The 22203-nt window shown below is 44.0% G+C and overlaps 1 protein-coding gene across 3 annotated transcripts in view; it reads right to left on the bottom strand.

Moving 5' to 3' along the window:
* Window positions 1–22203, bottom strand: part of LOC146798149 (estrogen-related receptor gamma-like) — a 185873-nt gene that overhangs the window by 24643 nt on the left and 139027 nt on the right. For all 3 annotated transcript variants that reach the window (XM_085627939.1, XM_085627936.1, XM_085627937.1), the window contains exons 4-6: window positions 21801–21920; window positions 18450–18611; window positions 2724–2993 (exon numbers count right to left, since the gene is read on the bottom strand). In XM_085627939.1, the coding sequence (XP_085484065.1) occupies window positions 2724–2993; window positions 18450–18611; window positions 21801–21920 (552 nt within the window). The remainder of the gene's footprint in view (window positions 1–2723; window positions 2994–18449; window positions 18612–21800; window positions 21921–22203) is intronic.

The following is a 22203-nucleotide window of genomic DNA, read 5'->3' as shown; positions in this document are numbered from 1 at the left end:
CAGGACAAGGGCGGAGAAATCACCAAGGGTCCTATTACATATAGGGTGCATCTTCCCTGTTTGCACTACGGTGCACCTTAAAAGAGATGCACCTAGCACAAACAGGGAAAGTGCACCCTGTTATATTGAATGCAAAAACAACAGTTGATGGACAGAATGCAGAACAATGTCATACATTCACCCCAGTACAGCGATCGGGGCCTAAATCCATCGTTTTTTTGCTCACCATGCCTTTCCAGTTAGAACCCAGCCATATGCAAATTAGTCTTGACCCTGTGCCTCATGGCAACAGTCCAGCCGAACTCCCAAGCCAGGTCCTCCCTGGACTGGAAACAAGCACCCTAGGACCAGTTTTGAGGTCTCACCCCTCTTCCGCCAGGATAGCTTGATTCCAGTGGCATGGAGAGCACGGGACCCACGTCTGGGCAAACCCTTCCCACTCGGGTGACAAATGCAAAAACAACAGTTGATGGACAGAATGCAGAACAATGTCATACATTCACCCCAGTACAGCGATCGGGGCCTAAATCCATCGTTTGCTGTGTTGCGGACAGTCACTGTCTGTATTGGCTCCCCAGCATTAATGTATTAACTTCTTTTGCTAGAAGGACACTTTGTGAGAGAGGTTAGTGCTTTAGTTCTTTCAGCCGGTGGAGGATCAATGAAGCTGTTTCCACTCGCAAAGTTCTTCTGACAAAAGTTGCAGTTCCTGCCATCCTAACATGCCAATCCCTAAAATAAGCCACTATGCCATGTTTTCACCAAGATGCAGTGTAAAGAGAGGCTGAGCTGCAGCAGCGTCTCATCCTCAATGGCGGTGGTGCGACGCCCCACTGCTTGGCGCACAGCCAGCAAATGTAAAATAAAACAATGTTCTTGCATCGTTTTATTTTGCATTTGCTTGCTCTTAGCCAGCGCTGTAGGGAGGGGCGGGGCGGGGCATAGGCCTGGGAGTGGGGAGGAGGAGTGCTACATGCACTCCACTCCCTAAGTGCTCATGTCTGTTTGGCCGGCCATCTCAGGCCGACTAAAACACATATGCAAAATTAGGTTTTCTCCAGCCCAGATGCATTGAGCAGTCGGGCTGGAGAAACCCACGAGGGCTCCCTGGTCTGAGCAGGGCATCTTTTGAGCCTGCTCAGGCCAATCCCTGCGCTTCTCTGCAGCAGGGGGATTGGATGGAAGTCTGTCCAGGGGCTGCTGTGACCCAAGAAGAGGAGAAGTAGCGAACACGACGCTGGAGGCGGCCAGTGGCTAAATGTATCTTTAAAAAAAAATCTATTATCTCTAACCCTAACTCCTGCGCGAAACCCTCTTACCCTCCTACGTTCCCCCTTCCGCCCCATCACCCTTTATTTGTGGCACCCACCACTGATGTGCTGCAGGAAGTATTTTTGCCCTGGTGTAGGCCAGCTTGCCCAATCATCCCTCATCATCCCTAACTGGTACAGTTGGGATGCCCATCATTATAGCGGCACTAAGCAAAGGTGAACCATGTATCCACCCCAGAGGCAAGCGAATGGAATAGTCTAGTTAGTAGACTTCAGCCCCATAGTTTCCTATCAGGCTGGTAAAAACCACATTTCTCAGGGGCATTCTTGCCACAACCAGAAAATACCAATATGCGTTCTAATGGTATTTCTCGTTGCTGGAACATTGATGTAGTATATGAGCACACCTTATGATGAATGTCTTTGTGTAGAGAAGATAAAAAGTTTTGATAAAATACAAGTAGTCCAGACTTGACATGTTTCTTTTGTATATGGAAACCAGAAACATTGTTGAAACATGTAATTAAGGCACTGCTACACAGTCCAATTTTTTCCCTTTTTTTGCATGGATTTTCATTTTGAGGCAGTGCTTTCTACTGTTATTTGAGTAGAATCATCATGCTTTGGTCAAGTGTCAGGATTAGATGCCAATTGTCTGCGTTCTAGGTTAAGCAACTTAGTCGCAACTTAGATGCTGGTTTGGAGTTTAATGGGTAGGGTGTTTTGCTGCAACTCCAACGGAGTGCCTTCTTTGCCAAACTGAAGGTTCTTCCACCTCAGTTACAGACGGGAAAGCCCTTAAGTATGTCAGCAACAGAAACTACTCCATCTCCGTTGCTCACATACTCCGTTAGTTTTGCCATTAGACCACCACGTCCATAATAGAGTGAGCGCTCGATTGGCCAGTATTCACTCTCTGTCACCGTTGGGTAAAACTTGGCAGTAAGGGGAAATGAAAACTGTAAAGTTACCCACATACCAATGGAGAAAACCCCCATGGTGTGGGGGCCATTAGATTTTGTATTTTCAAAAACAATACCGCCTGCCAAACTTTTAATATGTAGACAGGAACCGCTGTGATGGTGGCTCCTGTGAATGTTAAAAGATGTCCACTGGGCCAGCAGACATCTCTAAATTCGGAGTACGCTTTCTCTGTTAGGGTGATAGAGTATTTTACTCAGCCGCCCCGACAAGATAAAAAACTTACTTTGAAGTCTAAATCAGGCAATTAGACATTTGACCACACTTCCATACTTAATTCCTGCTTTTGTATTGCCTTTGTGAATATTTTTTAGCATTCTCAGATCCCATAGGCCTTGTTCATGCTCAATAACATTTTCTCATATTATGAAAATAAATGCTTTACCCTCTAATTTACAGTAATTAAAACAATTCTACTACACTGCCACCTTAAGAGTACAGTAACCTTGAACCCACAGCAGGCATTCTTACCAGAGTTTGCCAGGGCCATGGCTTTGAGGACGACAAACTCCTCTTTGTCTAGCTTCATCTTGCGGTACTTTCTGAGGAGCTGCTGGAGGACTGTGTAGAGGTGCAACAACCCTGTGCTGCGGCACTGCTCGCGGCTCAGCAGGAAGTTCTCGGCGATCGCCAGGTCTTCGTTCAAGGCCAATGACCGAAAAACGAGGCTAAGAATGAGAACTTCCATCCAGGCGCTCTGCAGCAGGGACATTTGATCAGCCAAGGAGAGGATGGAGAAACCTGCAGGAGAAAATAAGATGATTCTCAGGTGAAAATTAGTTACATTGACCAACACAGTTAGGATCTGGACTGAAAACACCAGTCGAGGGCAAGATGTTCAATCAAGGTACAAAACTAAATAAGCTGATTGATTTGACTCTAGCAAGCTAATAACATTTGAAATTAAAAAATAATATATCATTTCTGAGCGTTCAGGTGGGATCACTGACAGACTATTGAGGGCAAAAATATCTTGTGGACAGAATATTGTGTCAAAAATATCAAGGATCAAAATATGGAAGATGTAAGTGCCAATAGATAAGAATAGATAACTAATCTTACATCCACATCTATGTACCTTGAAATATATATAATAAAAAATAAGGCCATTTCTAAAGCACCTGGCTGCACTAAAAATAGTGTATCCCCACGCTAGAATACTGCAATATCTCAAGAGACAGAAGTAGGGGAGAACGAAACAAGGGTCAGAGGGAGAAGAGAGAATTAGATGACTGGAAACAGATGAGTTTTAAGTTTGGCCTGGAATCTAGTTTCTGAAGGTTCCATTCGAAGATCGAGTGGTAGTTCATTCCAGTGTTTAGGGGCCAGGTATCTGAAAGAACGGCTTACATCTTCGAAGTACATATATGTGGAATTAAGTATAGTGAAACTTTGCTTACCATAGAAACTTACCATCACGACATTTTTGTCCTCGATATTCTTGACATGATGATATTTTGTTCACTCAATATTTTGGACTCAAAGTTTTGTCCAAACACTGTCAGGTGTACTTAAAACAGGCAGAGGAAGTGTGCTTACAGGTTGTGAGGCTGTGTGGTTTGAGGGCAGGACTCTAAGCCCCCGGATTCCCTGCCAAATGGGAGCAAAGATACAGGTCCCCTTGACTGCAGCATGAGACATGCACATGCACTTGCCTGTGCAAAGACCAGACCAAGAGTAGGCTTCTCTTCACCCGTCAATACCTGAAAGAGGCCAGGTTGGGCCAACCCTTTTGCTCTCTGGATCAATACCTTTAGTGGTGAGTGCCAACCTGTTATCACTACCCGGGATAATGCTTAGAATATTAAAGTTTAGAAGCAGTATCTTCTCGTCAGACCTCCCCGTCACAGTCCTGGTTCACGTATTTAAGGACTGTGATGGGGAGGTCTAAGTCTCAGAGTAATGAATATTACCGGTAAGTAACTGGCCATTACCTCCTCGTCAGACCTCCCCGTCACAGTTCTTACATACGTGAACCAGGATTGTGACGTAGAGGTCTCGGACTCGAATTAATTAACATTACTGGTAACTAATCAGCCATTTTCCCTTATCAATACATATGGTGACTTTTGGGTTTGAAAGTGCCTGACCTATATGTAACTTATAATATATCAATAACATTTTTATCAGCCGAGCCGTGAGGGCGGCCATGGGAAAAAGAAAGCTACTTGAGGACAAGAACAAAGTTAAAGTCAACACGCCCTATAGCACCACGCTAGATTATTTCCTGGCCAGAGCTGTCGGAGTCATCTCTAGAGAGATTGACCTTGCAGAAAGACGTCTGTCTCTGGACCATGGGGAAAACCTGAGCACACCCGGACCCCCTCTGGGTTGCCTGGATCCTTAGCCATATGTTATGATCTGCGAATCTCCGGCCACACGTAGTTCACAACTTGAAGAAACCATGGCTCGAGTCCAAATGCCACCTAGAGGTGATCTTAATGATTTACCTGTACTCCACATTAGTGAGGGTAGGCCCACTGCAAAAAGGAAGTGACAGACAAAGCACGCTTGCAGTTCTAAGAACAGGCACAGAATCATTTTTAGTTTTAATGCACATCAAAGGAAAATATGATTCTTACTGGAGCAAAGGGAGGGCAATGCTGGCTTTGAATTACTGTTAACTGAGGACATAGTTCAAACACAAGAATAACAAAATAAAAAACAATAAAGCGTGGACATAAAAAACATTTGTAAAGTAATATATTGGCCCACTAGCCCTGGCACTGAAGTGCACTTCTTTTTTTAGCAGATGTGCCTATGTGACCAAGTAAAATCCCATCGCTCAAAGGTCAAGGATGTAGTATTTTTTGTAGGAACACTGGTTCCTACACTTCATTCTCCAAAACTTTTATTAAGGTATAATTCTGTCAGAGCCTGCAGTGTCGGCATTTCCACGCGGAGCGTACTCGACTGTTTGCCTGTGTCCTGCAGTGTCCAGGTGAAAACTCAGGATTTGCATTGTTCCCATATTATTTGCAATTTTAATAGGGCTTGTAAGTTCAATGACAGGCCCCATAGAGATTAACGTGGCAATTGTAATTAGCCACAGGTTTACCAAGTTAAACTACATCAAATCCACAAATGCTATAGGATGTTGTCCCAGTGACTGGATGAGGTAATCTGTAATGCCATCAATTATATCATTCGAAAGGCCATCAGTGATGTAATTTGACGTCACCAGTGATGTAATATGAGAGATCACAAGCAGTGCATGGCAGAGTATAAGTTATAGTTAGCTCAGTAAACTGTTATTTGTGGGTTTTTATTTTATTTCAAAAACCTAATTATAATGTCACTTTAACCTTTGTTTTTTAAGTGAATCCATCTATCTATCTATCTATCTATCTATCTATCTATCTATCTATCTATCTATCTATCTATCTATCTATCTATCTATCTATCTATCTATCTCTCTCACTCTCCATCTATCTGCAATCACACTTGAAAATGGATTTACTCCTACTCCTATCAGGCATGATTATTAGGCCCTCTTAAGAGGGATTTTATATGGCATTGTCATCTGTAAATTTGGAACATATTTGTAATTCAGTACTGTGTACCTGATTGCTTTGCGGGGAAGCTTACACTCAATATAGTAGGTCTGAGTTGGTTATAATGATGAGCCACTCATAAAAGTTATGAGAGATGCCAAAGTTCTGATCTGTTTTTATAAACATTACAACCAAGGCAATAGGCTTTGTTCATTTATTATAAAACACGTATGTTAAAGTCAATAAGCCTTTAAAAGTGGTTTGCTAGTGGACTGTGTTCAGCCTGCAGACATGCATTTTGTCCCACGAAAACTCACTAATTACATTTGTTAGCAGGGATTTTGGTGTTGAGTGCCCCCTCTAACAAACCTGATGGGATAAAAGATTTGGGGGCCTATTAACAAGGGCTGTATCTCACTTTTTTGGCTTTAAAAGCCAAAGAAGCGGTGATAAAAATATCGCCCTATCAACAGCAGGGTGCTAACATGCAAAATCGCATGTTAGCACCCTTTTTCACTACGCTTCCCTTTGCATCTCTAATGAGATGCAAAGTGGGCGTTCCAGAGCAAAATATTAGGAGACCGTGACTCATGATGGCGTGGTTCCGTCATGAGCACAGCGGCGCCGTCAACCCCCCAAACCCCCCCAGCGCTGCGGCGGAATTCGCGCCGCAGCGAAGGGGTTAAAAAAGATTGTGTGTATGTGGCTAATCTAACTTTGTTGCCCCTCATTTTGGTGTTTTGGTCATGCCTACGGAGCAGTGCCCTATTACTTGTCGCCTTGCACTTGGGGCTAACTCAGTTCATATGTGTGCACTTTTTTTTAAAATTGCTTTCCAACCAGCCCGTGTTTTGGGAATGTTCCCTTTTGTTCCTTTGTATTTTCCGTGGGCACGTTTTTGGCTTAACAAGGCTTTCACTTGTTTTTATTTGCCTCCTGACCAGCCATTTTTGGGGAAATGTTTCCTTTTATTTTCCATGCACATGGTTTGGGGTTAACAAGGCTTTAACTTGTTTATGTTGTTTTCAGGAATGTTAGCTTTTGTTCTGTTTTAACTGTGATATTGTGCACACGGTGTGCTGTGTTTTTTATCGTAAATCTGCAATCAAATTGCTTTCGGACTTAAAAGTGAACTTTCCAGAGTGCTGTTCGAGTTTGTGTGGATTTACCAGCCCTTTAAAATCAAAGCCTCCATTACATGGGGTTTATTATGCACCATGTTTCTATTTCTTATTATGTCACCTTATTGCTAAAGGTTAGTGTTTGTAATTATTGTGCTTATTTTTTCACTCTAACCTGGCCCCTCATCCCCCAGCAAAGCTTTCCTGTATTCACATACTTGCAATTTATGTGCTTTTTTAACATAATATTTTAAATAGCGCAAACTCCACCCTAAGGTATTGGAGTTCTTTACACGAGCACCAGTTGCATTACACACAGCACATACACAAGCAAGGAGAATTGACAATGATTTACCCAGAAACAGAGGATGTTGACCCTTCCGCTGATACTCGAACGATTCTAGCCCTTACGGGACATCCTCTCCCCTTTTGATCAGCATTTAAGAGGCTGGCACTGCTTTGGAATGCGCAATAATTATACGTTCCAAAGCAACTCCAGCCATCTTGTTTTCTAATGCTGCAGCTGAGTTGAACAGTATGGCGCATTGTGTTTGTGCACCAAAAGTATGCTTCCAGGGGATGAGACTCACGGATCCTAAACATCGGTAGCACCATAGTCATGCTTGTGTCTGATGGCTGTACGCGATAAACCAAAAACAGGTACAGGTGTGATTGTGCAGGTTCTGGAACCCTGCGGCTCTATTCATTGTTTTTTGGGCTACCAGCCCCATCCCAAGTGTTGTTTGGCACTATTAGGTGGGGCTATCCATTAGTCACCCCCAACCCAATTGACAAACCCAATTGGACGCCCGTGGGCGAGACCTATTGGCTTTGTCAATGCTTGTTGGGAAATGGGACTTCTTTTTCAGCAAACTATTTCCAGAGTAGGAGAAAGGAGGAGTAAGACGAAAAGGAGGAGTAAGACAAAAATGGTGACAAAGGATGAAAGTAGGGAGAAAAAGAACCCGCAAGAGGGAGATGAAGTAGGAAGTGTGAGGTAAGGAGGGAAGCTCGTTTAAAGAATCCAAATTGGGCAGTCTTTGTTTTCGACAGCGCAGGTGGTCGCCTCCTCAAAACTACTTTGGGGCCCAGGGCTTAATTATTACACAAATTAATTGGGCACCGGAGCCCGGAAGCTTGTTTTGTCGAACCTCGGTGCCATTCTTTAACCGAACCCCCTCTTCCGGCCGTGCCAGCCCCGCCCACCCACGGCTCCCACCGCGGAGTCGAGGAAAGGCAAAAAGAGAAAGCTCAGCGTCTGTCAACTTTTCAATTCACGTCCCTTTACGCCGCAGCATTTGCCAGCCGCGGGCTCGTCTGATTATCTGCTCACGAAGGAAAAGGGCGGTAATTGTTTTATTGAGTGGTCTTTTTTTGGGCCCTAATTGAGAATTATTGGAGATTCCTATCGGGCGGCAGCCGCGCGCTCGTCCTTTGAGGGTCCCGCGGTTGGGGGGTCTCTTCGAGCACACGCAGCGCGAGAATGCTGAAGTGACCCTTGATAACGGTGATTGGGAGATGGTAATCGCCGCGCCTTCTGTTGGGCTGTCAATGGGCGCCAGGCCGGACTGCTAGGAGCAGATACCACCATCAGGGGGCACCCTGATTGGGTTTATACAAAACGCTGCTTTAATTGTAAAGGAGAGGTGCGGTTGGAGGTGTTTGTGAAAGGTCAGGGTGCTGACCGCGATGGACAGGGTATTTCGGACCTCCACTGAGTGACAGGTGATAGGCACAATCCGGAAATGGGCAGAGATGAAATAGAGGGAACGAGAGAGGGAGGCAGCCATAGGAGAGGAGGGGCGAGGGAAAGGCCCTGGGAGACAACAGGAGAAATGACGTGCAAGGATGGAGAAAGGGAGTGAGGGTGGTAACCCGCATTCAACTTAGGTATATTAAAAAGAGCGAGGAGAAAAGTAGAAAATAGAGAAACCGATGGAATTACATAGAGATGGCCAGAGGAGAAGGTGGAGGATAACGCCAAAGAAAGGAGAACATGAATTGCGATGAGAGAATAGAGGAGAACGAGAGATGAAGATGAAAGAGTGAGGAAATCAAGTAGATGACAATGGGGTTGGGGGTATGAGTATGGAGGAGGGTAACATTTTTTTTTCTTAAAGCAATAGGGGAGGGGAGGGGAAAGGATGGGAGATGAGGAGCAGCGGGGAAAGGCGGGAGGAGAGAGGAGGTGTAAAGGAAAGAAAATAAATGCAAAGAAGAAGAGAAAAGAGAAAAGAAAGGGATACAGGCGAGTGGAGGGAGGTACCGCATAGAAATAGTACCAGCGAAAACGTATGGGGTCAAGTTCAATAAAGTTCATGAGGCATTCTCCTCCCTAAACCAGTATGATTCTAAATCATTCCGTCCTCACTCATGCCTAAGTCGTGCACGTGCACTCATCTATAAACCATGTGTGGCCCACTCTTGCTAAATCATGAGTTTCACTCCTGTAAAAGGTTGTGCTGCATTAAACAATTTATGTAGTGTTCGCTCCTGTAAAAAACAGAATCAAGCAGGGTCCACTCCTGTCCAATTAATGTGGGACCACACATGCAAGGTTCATGTGGGAGCCTGTGAAAATTAAGATGGTTGAACTATGCGGAGCGACTTCACTCCAATAGGCACCTCCATATACCCCTGCAGATTCTTAGGCCCAGATGTACAAAGGTGTCTCGCAATGCAGCAGGGCACCCAAAGTTGCTGAGCTGTGCAGTATGAGAGAGAGAGAGAGCAGGAAAGCACTGAGGGGCATATTATCAAGCACGGCGTTAAAATTATCGCCGCTTTAGCGGCAGAAAACTGCCGCTAAAGCGGCAATAATGGGCTTGATAATATGCGCTATAGAATTCCAATAGAAGCCCAGGTTAGATGTGCAGGACATCTAACCTCGGCTTCTATTGGAATTCTATAACGCATATTAGCAAGTCCATTATCGCCGTTTTAGCGGCAGTTTCCTGCCGCTAAAGCGGCGATAATGAGCTTGATAATATGCCGCAGAGAATTCCAATAGAAGCCCAGGTTAGATGTGCAGGACATCTAACCTCGGCTTCTATTGGAATTCTATAACGCATATTAGCAGGCCCATTATCGCCGTTTTAGCGGCAGTTTCCTGCCGCTAAAGCGGCGATAATGAGCTTGATAATATGCCGCAGAGAATTCCAATAGAAGCCCAGGTTAGATGTGCAGGACATCTAACCTGGGCTTCTATTGGAATTCTATAACGCATATTAGCAGGCCCATTATCGCCGTTTTAGCGGCATTTTCCTGCCGCTAAAGCGGCGATAATGAGCTTGATAATATGCCGCAGAGAATTCCAATAGAAGCCCAGGTTGACACCAGAACATGAGCTTCTATTGGAATTCTCAAGGGCGTATTATCAAGCCCATTATCGCCGTGACCCTTTATCTCCTAAAGTATGGCACTATCCTGCTCTCTCCCCAGCTGTGGAGCACAATTCGGCTACCTATCACCACACAAGCACCTTTGCATCATAGTGCAAAGGTGTCTGTATCATGTCTAACATGGGTTTTGTACTAGAAGGTTTCTCTCCTAGTACAAAATACTGTGCTTAGACTAACTTTAAAACTTTTCTCACTTCGGATGTGTGCTGTACAGTGCAGCAAACAAGCAAAGTGGGAAGTTAGAGAAATAAATATATTTCTCCTTTTTAACACCTACTTCAAAGTGGTGCTATTTTTTGGTACATAACCATGTCTACTATTGTTAAAAGACAGGGTGTTCCATCAAAAACCATGGATGGTTGCATGGGAACGCCCATGTACCACCCAAGGAACGCCCCCTTGACACACAGTAATGCAATTTTTCATTACTTTGAGGGACCTTTCCAACAAAAAAAACAAGTTGTGCAACTGAAAGTGAATATTTCTTTTTAAGTTTGCGCAAGTTTACATCATTTTTGAGACACAAACCCAGCTCAAAATGTTTGCAAATCTGGGCCTAACTAAGGTCCAAAATAACAAGGGAAGCAAGAATGGTGAATACCCATTCCAGGAAGTACCCATCGTGCGTAGTGGCATTTCAGTTGCTCTGCAAGATTGCCTGTGAGACATAGGCAGGACCGCTGGAATCATGCGACTCTGCGACTGTGGCATTTTTCAAATAATTATGGATGTACTGCATTTGCCACATAATCCGTAATCTGCTGCATAGTTTGCAGATTTCAACAACAATATGTTGTTTACAGCTCAAAGTCAGGAAAAAAGCAGAAACACATTTTGCAGCACAGTAGAAGACCCTTCGCAAAGGTTGACTGGCCATCTTTCCGTAGCTTATTGCTGTAGTTGGGTGGTACTAATAAGGTGAAAATATCTCAAGGCAGTGTTAATGTGAGTACCAAAATGACAATACTGAAATAATACTATCACAAAATTTGCCACATTACGCCACATGATTTGCCTTTTCTTTGTGCATAATTTAGTCAACTCTGCTGCAGAATTTGGTCATCACCAACCACGTAATTTAGTGGCACTGGGCATAGGGAACATTATGTGGGAATTTGTTTTTCATACCCGATTCCCTTTTGTTATTCACCGTTCGAGGGCATTTTTTTTTTACCCAAACATTTCTCCTGCTTTGCACAAATGAAATTGTCGAGTGTAAAACTTGTAAACTGCGGCATTCCAGCAGCACCTGCGAAAATGAAAAGCTGCTGAAAAAAAAGGGAACTTTTCTTGCTTCAGTAGGTCGACACCTTCTCTCAGCGCAGTACTTGGACAGTTTCCTGCTGGGGTTGGCCCCTGTGAGTTTTAGGACACACGCCCGAGGGGCCCTATAAACACGTCTTCAATTCCTGTCAGCACTTGGACCGTTCTCCACGCAGTCCAAAAACAACTCCCGCACGGACTTAATTGCAATTGTTATTGTTAATTCTATTTATACTTTGCACAACGTTAGCACCTTGACAGATCCCGGTAATACCTAAATCGCTGTACGCACTTGTCCAGCTCCGACCATGAAACCTTATGCAGAGCGCCATGCAGGGACAAACTCCCTGTCAGCACCTGGACAGCTCCGTGTGAGTTAATGGACAGCTCCTTGCGGATACGTAATGAACGCCACCACGAGGCCACTGCAACATGTTTATTGTGCTTGGGAAATTTGCATATTGCAAAATACCGCAAATTTCACGGGTGCAAAACTTCAAATCTTTTTGGTTTTAACTGTGGGGGATAGGTTCGAGCAGGAATTGCCATGTGGGAGACATTTCCACTCAAATTGGTCAATCTGGTCTGTTTCAAAAACCTTTCAACACGAGCTATGCACTTACCCGCAATGTTCATGTGCTATGCAATGCATCGGGGAATATGTGAAATTTCACACCAACAGTGGTCAACAGTCCCAGAACTGGGACAGACCCACAGAGTTACCAAAAGGGCCAGAACTGGGAAAGATACAGAGTGACCGACAGTGTCAGAACTGGGACAGCCACAGCCCCACAGAGTGACCAACAGTGCCAGAACTGAGACAGCCACAGTCCCACAGAGTGACCAACAGTGCCAGAACTGGGACAGTCACAAACAGTGACCAACAGTGCCAGAATTTGGACATTCCCACAGAGTAACCAGCAGTATCAGAACTGGGACAGACCCGCGGTTCAGTGACTAAATATTGAGGGACATAATATAGAATGCCCAAAATATCGACGCCAAAATATAGAAGGACAGAATATCGACTCCCTATCTACAAACAGGTAAGTACTAAAATATCGATTCCAAAATATAGAATGTTAAAATATAGTTAGCTAAAATATCGAATTTTTAAAATGTATTAAAAATAATATAAAAGTAATTAAATATCAAAAACAATTAAATAAAACATACATAATATAATATAAAAAAGCTTAAAATGTAAACATAATAAAAGTAATGTAAAAAAAGTAGAGCTTTTGTTGGATAGTGAGAGCGTAAAAATTACTATTCCCACTCCAGTGAGTGCAACAGTAGGGAAAGCGTTGGATAGCGTAGGGGTAAAAATTACTATTCCCACTCCAAAGAGTGCAACAGTAGGGAAAGCGTTGGATAGCGTAGGGGTAAAAATTACTATTCCCACTCCAGTGAGTGCAACAGTAGGGAAAGTTTTGGATAGCGGTAGGGTAAAAATTACTATTCCCACTCCAGTGAGTGCAACAGTAGGGAAAGCGTTGGATAGCGTAGGGGTAAAAATTACTATTCCCACTCCAAAGAGTGCAACAGTAGGGAAAACATTGGATAGCGTAGGGATACAAATTACTATTCCCACTCCAAAGAGTGCAACAGTAGGGAAAGCGTTGGATAGCGGCAGGATAAAATTTACTATTCCCACTTCAGAGAGTGCAACAGTAGGGAAAGCGTTGGATAGCGGAAAGGGAGAAATTACTATTCCCACTCCAGGGAGTGCAACAGTAGGGAAAGCGTTGGATAGCGTAGGGGTACAAATTACTATTCCCACTCCAGTGAATGCAACAGTAGAGAAAACGCTGGATAGTGTAGGGGTAAAAATTACTATTCCCACTCCAAAGAGTGTAACAGTAGGGAAATCGTTGGATAGCAGGAGGGTAAAAATTACTATTCCCACTCCAGTGAGTGCAACAGTAGGGAAAGAGTTGGATAGCGGAGGGTAAAAAATACTATTCCCACTCCTGAGAGTGCAAAAGTAGGGAAAGTAATGATTTAAATTTAAAATAAGATTACATTAATTATCAATACCAATAAAAAGTTAATCAAAAATAATTACCAATTAATAACAATTAATTACCATTGAAAAATATTAATTATCAATTAATAAAAATGTATTACCAATTAATACACATTAATTACCAATTAATAATTATCAATTATCAATACACATAAATAAAATAAAAAATATTTATTTTATTACAATTAATTTACTTCCCACCCAATTCCCTTATAAACCCACAACCCACTCCCAATAATAAAAAATACAATTAACATTATTATCAATCAATCAATTAATAAAAATAATTTTGCAATTAATAAAAATTAATTAGCAATACATACAAATTATTTACCCATTAATACAAATTAATTACAAATTAATAATTAATTATCAATTAATTATCAATACACATAAATAAAAAAATAATTATTTACTTTATTACAATTAAATTACTTCCCACCCAATTCCCCCACAAACCCACAACCCGCTCCTAATAATAACAAATACAATTAACATAATTATCAATTAATCAATTAATATAAATTAATTACCAATTAATAAAAATTAATTAACAATTAATAATTAATTATCAATCAATTAATTACCAAAACATATAAATATAATTAATATTTAATTAACCATAATTAAATTACTTCCCACCCTATTCCCCTATAAACCCACAACCCGCTACGGAATTAAATTACGCAAAAATTAAATTACATAACATTAATTAGTTTAAATAAATTAAACATACATTACAAAAATAATACATCATTTTAACACATATACTACCATACACAACACTAAAAAAAATCGATATTATGGTAATCTATATTTTAAAATTCGATATTATGGAATTCTATATTTTTAAATTCTATATTATGGAAATCGATATTTTGTACCTCAATTTCGATATTCTGACCTATCTATATTTTAATAATTCGATATTCTGTCCACTCTATATTTTAACTTCGATATTCTGGGCAGTCGATATTTTGGAATCGATATTTAGGGTGTTCACCTTCCAGAATATCAACTAGGTTTACTTTCTTAAATCTAGCCATAACTACATGGCTAGCTTCAGTCTCGAGTGTAGTCACGGCTGGTGCACGTAAGAGCAGTGGGGCAATGGGGTGGTCGGGCGGGGAGTCATAAGACGATGGAATAGGGAAAATACAATTTAAAAAAAGAAAGTCACTTACCTTTCGCTCGCTGCTTTGCCGACTCAGCGATGCGGTGAGTATACAAAGTAAGTGCTTTTATTTATTTTATTTTCCTATTCCGTGTTCTGTCGACTCCCCCCCACTCCGCCCCATCACCCTACCACTGTCACCTACACCGGTCACGCCTGCTCGAGTGGCATAATAGGTAAAAACTATGGAATGTCATGTGGTCTCCAGTAATTACCACTGACTGAGAATAATTCAGCTATTCCACCCATCACTTTTTGCTTTTCCCCAAACTCAATTCCCCATCATTGTAGCACTGAGCAATATTCTATTTTAGTTCATTGGGGGAGCAAGTGCTCAGTAGTGGATTTAGGTTATATTTAGATTTTGGTGAAGTTGTCAACAGTCAATATTTTCAGTCCTATGACTTTGCACTATATATTTTAAAATGCTACTGTCAAGATTCACACTTGCTGACTTCCTGGCATCAGTGGGCAAAAGCTACAAACAAAACAGCTTAGATCCAGTAGATTCTGCTTGAAATGAGATTTTGATGACGGGCTCAGAAGGTAAACTGCTCACTGGAATCAACAAGCAAGGGCGGCTCCTCCATAATGGCGGCGGAGCGTTGCTCTACAGTCAGTCAGCGGAAACTAAAATGATAATGTAACAATATTACATTTTTTTTTGCTGACTAACTGAGCCAGGGAGTCTTGGGTGGGGCATGGCAGGAAGGAGGGGGTAGTGTGCACTGTGTAAAGTGTGTATGTCGGTTTGGCCGGCCGTCTTAGACTGACCAATCAGACATGAACATTTGGGTTTCTCCTACCCAGCTGGAGAAAAGTCACAGGCACTAAGTCACTGTCTGAGCAGCAAATTAAGCCATTCAATCAATCAATCAATCAATCAATCAGGGAAACTGTAAGCGTGCTACTCACCCATGGGGGTCTCAAGTCGCTGGGGAGGGGGGTCCGCTGGGTTGCTTAGCCGAAGAGCCAGGTCTTAAGCGTCTTCCTGAAGGTGTTCAGAGAGGGGGCGTGTCTGAGGTCTGCTGGTAGCTCATTCCATGTCTTGGCTGCGATGTGGGAGAAGGATCTCCCACCTGCTCTGGCTCTGTGGATGCGCGGGGGTTCGGCCAGTGCGAGAGTTGAGGCTTCTTTTGGGAACGGGGAAGTTGACTCTGTCGTGGAGGTATTCAGGTCCGTTGTTGTGTAGGCATTTGTAGGCGTGGGTGAGGATTTTGAAAGTGATTCTTTTCTCCACAGGAAGCCAGTGGAGTCTTCGTAGATGTTGGCTGATGTGTTCTTGTCAGGGGATGACAAGGATGAGTCTGGCTGCGGTGTTCTGTGTGGTCTGGAGTTTGCGAAGTAGGGACTTATTGATGCCGACGTAGAGTGCGTTTCCATAGTCCAGTCTGCTGGTGATGAGTGTGTGGGTGACTGTCTTTCTTGACTCGTGGGGGGTCCATTTGAAGGTCTTGCAGAGTATGCAGAGGGTGTTGAAGCATCTGGATGTGACTGTGTTGACCTGACGGTTCATGGTGAGTGAGGTGTCGAGGATGATACCCAGGTTCTTGGCGTGGTCTGCGGGGGTGGATGGGCTCCCGAGGGCGGTTGGCCACGAGGTTTTGTCCCATGCTGAAGGGGTGGTTCCAAGGACAAGGACTTCTGTCTTCTCGGCGTTGAGTTTCAGGCAGCTGTTGGTCATCCAGTCAGCGACTTCTTGCATTCCTTTCTGGAAATTGAGTTTAGCGGCGTTGGAGTCTCGGTGAGGGAGAGGATGAACTGGGTGTCGTCGGTGTAGGATACTATGCTGAGGCCATGTTTTCTTACGATGGTTGCAAGGGGGGCATTGTAGATATTGAAGAGGGTAGGGCTCAGTGATGATCCTTGTGAGACTCCGCAGGTGGTTTCCGTGGGGTCGGAGAGGAAGGGAGGTAGCCTGATTCTCTGGCTTCTTCCGGTGAGGAACGATTGGATCCAGTCCAGGGCTGTTCCTTGTATGCCGGAGTTGTGTATTCTGGTGATTAGTGTGCGGTGAGAGACGGTGTTAAACGCCGCTGATAGGTCGAGTAGGATGAGGGCTGCTGAGTGTCCTTGATCCAGGAGGGTGCGGATCTCATCTGTGGCGGCGAGTAGGGCGGTCTACGTGCTGTGGTTGCTTCGCAATCCGGATTGGGACGGGTCGAGGACAGAGTTCAGTTCGATGAACCGTGTCAGTTCTCTGTTAACCAGTTTTTTTCTGAGACTTTGGCTGCAAAGGGAAGGAGCGAGATGGGCCGGTAGTTTTTGAGGTCGGTGGAGTCCGCTGTTGGCTTTTTGAGTAAGGGCCTGATTTCTGCATGTTTCCAGACGTCCGGGAAGGTGCCTGTTTCAAAGGTGGTGTTGATGGTGCGTTTCAGTTCGGGTGCGATGGTCGGCCACTGCTCTGTGGTAGATGTGAGGAGGGCAGGGGTCGGTGGGAGCCCCCGAGTGGATGCCTTTCATGGCTGAGGCAGTGTCTTTGGTCGTGAGGGGTGTCCAGCTGGAGATGGTTGGTTGGCTGTTGTTCGTGGGGGGGAGGCTGTGGAGTCTGGAGTATGGTCCGTGAAATTGTCATAGAGGTTTTTGATCTTGAGGTGGAAGAAAGTTCCACGCTTGCTGCAGAGGTCTTGGGAGGGGGTGATGTCTGTGGCTTCGCTGCGTGGGTTGGTGAAATCCTGGATGACGCTGAAGAGTTCCTTGGAATTGGTGGAGTTGGCGAGGATTTTGTTGTGACCAATCCTGGCTGTGCTCTCATGCCATGAGAGGAGCGTCTGGATTGGATGGGGAGCCTGTGCTGGTATCCCATGGACTGCTGGAACACCATTAGCAGTGAAGGGGAATAATGACAGGAGCACAAAACATGAATGGTTTAAGAAGAATTTTGACCACTTTTACATATCCTGATACCCTAATGTAGTGTAACGACTGGCCTAATGTAGGGGGTGTGCCTGGGGGTTTAGTGGGGGTGTCTGAGGAGAGGCAACGATGACAAGAGAACGCAGCACAGTCCTCACTGTTGGTTTTGTGAAAGAACCATAGGGTCATATCTGACATGGATGTTGGCTACCTTATGGCTTATTGTTTTAATAAAGTGCAAAAACGTCCTGTGTCATTTACCTTTCACCCCAATTGCGTTCAACATGGTGTCCGCTCACTAGCAGCCTTGGTGTTGCATACCTGTCAACTGAGCCACATTTGGCAAGTGATGATGGATTAAACCCAGATCAGTTGACTGGGGGTGAGTGCTTGCATTGTTCAACACTCCGTCCATCACCCCCTTTGGTTTTGCTACATTTGGCGAGTGTCACCCTCTTTTTAGTTCGATTCACCCACCTGACAAATAAAATGCCTTCACAGACTTTAATGGAATCACCAGCTTTTCAAAGCTATATCACTCTCCAAAAAGTGTTAATTCTCCATCCAACTGCAAGGGAACGCTCTCCTAAATGCAGGACTTCACTAACATTGTTGAGTTTAGAGGTTTGCAGATACGTTGACAGCATTGGACTGGCTTGGCAGACAGTCGGGCACTGCAGAAGGGACTGTTTAAAAAAGGCAGTGTGCAGACTGTTTTTAGTCCTGTCATGGCCCATAGGACCCAATAAAAAACAATCCACAATCTGAGCCTTTCAAAGAGGCCATCTGCCAGTGTCAGACGTCCCAACAAGCCAGTCCTACATGGTGTGTTTGCATTTGTTATACCATGTCACAATACCTGGGATGTGCTTGGCCCAGCCAATGATGAGCAGCAGCTCGCGGTTGATGAGCTCACAAGCAGTGGTCAGCGTCCGTACATCGCTCTCTGGTATACCAGGATCTGGAGTTGCGTAGATCTTCCCAGGTTCCACCAGAAGCAGATGGGAGACTACTTTGTTGACTGGGAAGAAAGCACAAATCAAAGTTTAGTACATGCTTCTAGAAATGTTTTATGTCCCCTGCACTTTCACTAGATCACTCTTTCCCTCCCTCTACTCACCTCTATCTATGATGTGAGACGTGCTCCAGTTGGCGTATCTCCAGTGGTGGCTGGTAATATAAAAATTTGGGGGGGGCGCCCAACTTACCTGCCCGGTGCAGAACTCCTAGCGATGGTGGTGTGACATGAGGTCCAAAAGAAGCAGTAAAGGGAAGGACTTCCCTTCCTGCCCAGTGGAACGTGACTCCTGACCAATCCTGGAGGTGCTATCAGAATGACAGCAGCTCCAAGATTGGTGAGAGCAGGCTAACCCAGGGCTCATTTTGAGGCTGGGGGCCTGTGCCAGCAATCCCCCAGCTGTTTCACAGCACAGGGATTGCTGGGTGTATGTCGGGCGGGCCGTAGGTAGCAAGCAGGCCAACCTGACATTCGCACTACAGGGGCAGTTGTAATCTTGCAATATCAGGATTCAGTCCACCTGTCAACCTCACACTACCACTGTACACAGCGCAAGCTGGTGGTAAAATAAAATGGCATTATTATGCCATTTTATTTATTAGTGTTTGCCTGCTGCGCTCGTAGCAGGTGGGGTGGCACTCCTCTGCCATTTAGGAGGAGCTGCCCCAGCTCATTTAGAAGCTACCTACTAAAGGTTCTTTCTCTGTCCCTGATGAAGGGGGCTGTCTCTAAAATCTGCTAAATTATGGGAGTTTTCACTCCCTCTTCTCCTGATGCAGAAGGGTTTCTTCGCAATGCAGGCACCCCTGCCTCTCTCTGTCTAAAAAGCATTTCTGCCCCCCTCACTTCAGCTCTGGCGGTCTCTTAAATATTCTCATCAAAGTAGATTCACCGGTAGTGGCATTCCCTTGTTGAAAAGTCTCTCACTGAACTCATACTGATACAGTGGAAATAAAACTGCTTTCAGACTGACACCGCTGAAAACTTGTAAACCCAGAGATGGGGCAATGAAGGAGGTTTTCGAGGAAGGGTAGGACGGTAAGGGGGCGAGGACACAATCTCTACCGACATAGTGGCCTATTCCCAAATCGCATTTTGTAGTATGTTTAGTAGCACTATAATATCCCCACTAACATTCTACTAGATGCTATTCAGATACCTACATGCTTTGTCTACGCCTCCACCTCCCCTATCTTTTATGTGTGGAGATCTTTGCACATATAGGTAAACATTTTTGTAGTAAATGTGGGAGTGGTTAACCCATGACTAAATGGGAAACATTTTTAGAGGGGTGAGAATTGGGTTGAGGGAGGGATAGAGATGGGTTAAGAAATGAACGTCAATTCACCAAAATGCCTGGGGTAGTGGAGGTGACATCACACACCATGTAACCTTTCCTTTCACTCACACATGCATGCTTACACATACACACCTGCTTTCACTTTCACTCTCACCCACAAGCTCACTCAACATACATTTAAAATAATTATTTGCTTACCTCAGCTGTCAGGGAGGGTTATATTGTAGCATATTGTACATCATTTTAAATTACACTAATGGTGAATAATAGAATATAATTCACTATTAGTGTAATAACCATAATTAGAAAACAAGGAAGTGGAGCTGCTCTTGAGTTCCCTGCACTGATTTGCCCCCTCTGAGGTCAGAGGTTGCAAAGGAAGTGCCAGGGGTCGCAAAGAGAAAGCCAGGGGTCTCAGCTGCAACCCCTGGAGAACCCTAAATGACGTCCATGGGTTTAGAAATGGACAAACAACAACCCATATTATTTAACATAAAAGTGATTAAAAAAACAACTTTAATAAGTTTTATTTTCCCTATACTTTACCATAGAGAGATCTCCACTCCGATTGCGGAGGTCTACACTGAGTGTGCACAATGTAAAATACATTTGTAGAGACACCTACTAGAAGTAACTTTACTGTGATATTTGACGTTTTTATTGAGTCTACCACCTATTTGCTTAGGGTGTGGACATGTAAGTCTACACTTTTGCGTAACTTTACACTTGTAAATGGTAAATACCAAGAATAGTAAAATTACTGAAAAATGTGGGAGTTACTTTACACATTCAGATTTACTCACATATAAATTCACCTTTTTGAATGTCCGCCTTTGTCTTTTAACCTGTTGGTCCCTCCACATTATTGCCCCTTCACTCCTTCCTTTCACTGTTATGGCATCTCTCTCTCTCTCTCTCTCTCTCTCTCATTACCAGGGTCCCAGTAGGGTCTCAATAGGATCCACCCTTCCCCGGAATACTCACATTGCAGAGGATAAAATTGTACAAAACGTGATTCACCAGTATCTCAAATGAGGATTACATGTGCGTCCATACCTCACGTAGAAAGGTCCCACAAGGAACCGACCTGAGACTGCTTAGAGCAGAAAAAGGTTTCTCTGGTGTCATTTTGCTTTTCCAATATGACATTTCTTGTGCATTTCAGTGTACTACAGGCAGCCCTTATGCAAAATGAAATTACGTGAAATTCACAGCAGCAAATTTCACTGGTGCCATTAAAATGTTTGTGTAATCTACGGGAAAGAGTTGAGCAAGTTTGTACTCGAGTTCAGGCGCGCAACGCCCATTGGGCGCAAAGGGTTGTGTGCGGCAGCCCGGGCTGAGACAGCTTCCCGGGCACACACACATCCGCACCCGAGAACTTCACAGGTCTTCAAAAGACCATTTGCCTGTTCATGAGGCGTTGTTTTTTCAACCAATCTTAGAGCCCCTTCATCTCCACTGCCTATTGCTGGAAGAATTCGCCCCCCTCTCCCGAAGTTTTTTCTTAGCCCCCCTCCGAAATTTGGCTCTAGTTGCGCCTCTGCTCGAGTTCATGAATGGTTTGTTTTTAAGTATTTGTCACATGTCTGCCAAGGGTGTATCTTCCATTGGTGCAGCAGGTGCAGTGGCACTGGGGCCCTGAGCCATGATGGTCCCATTAAAGCCTGGCATTTTCTGTATTTTACTACCCAATAGCAGTCAAGGGGGTCATTTTACTTGTTCGGACCAGGGCCCAAGACATCCTTGCTCCACTACTGATGTCTAAATACTGAAACGCATCCAAGTCAAGGCCCTTAATGGAAGACCCAGGATAACGCCATTTTGAATTAAAGGTTAAACACATATTAATGCATGTGATGTCACCTGTCCTCCATTACAGCTTCGCTTACTTGGCTTTTTTACTGGCAGGCTGTGGTGGGAGCCCAGGAAGGAGCAAGTGCTTGAGTTGTCCAAATCCAATGGCCTCCGGTACTTCTGTCGACCTCCACGGACGCGGTCCAGTCGTACACCTGAAGATAACAGAAACCAGGATTTACCACCTACCAATCACCTGTCAAAAATCTACCTCTGATGCTGATGTACTGCTACCTGTTTGAATACTACTATCCTTGAAGTGAACTTTTTTGTATAATAATCTGGGGATGCAACACTGTAAAACATATATGTGCAAATGTAACAAGACCAGCAAGTTTATTTTTGGTAAATAAAAAGAGTTAAAAAAAAATATAAAAAAATTAAATCAACCTCTAGGAGAGTACTTCATTTGGGGAGAGGAGTTGGCCTAACGGCTAG

The sequence above is a fragment of the Triturus cristatus genome, chromosome 9, assembly GCF_964204655.1.
Source record: "Triturus cristatus chromosome 9, aTriCri1.1, whole genome shotgun sequence".
Classification (NCBI taxonomy): domain Eukaryota; kingdom Metazoa; phylum Chordata; class Amphibia; order Caudata; family Salamandridae; genus Triturus; species Triturus cristatus.
Note: the sequence above shows the minus strand (reverse complement) of the source record. Positions and strands in the feature narration are given on the sequence as shown.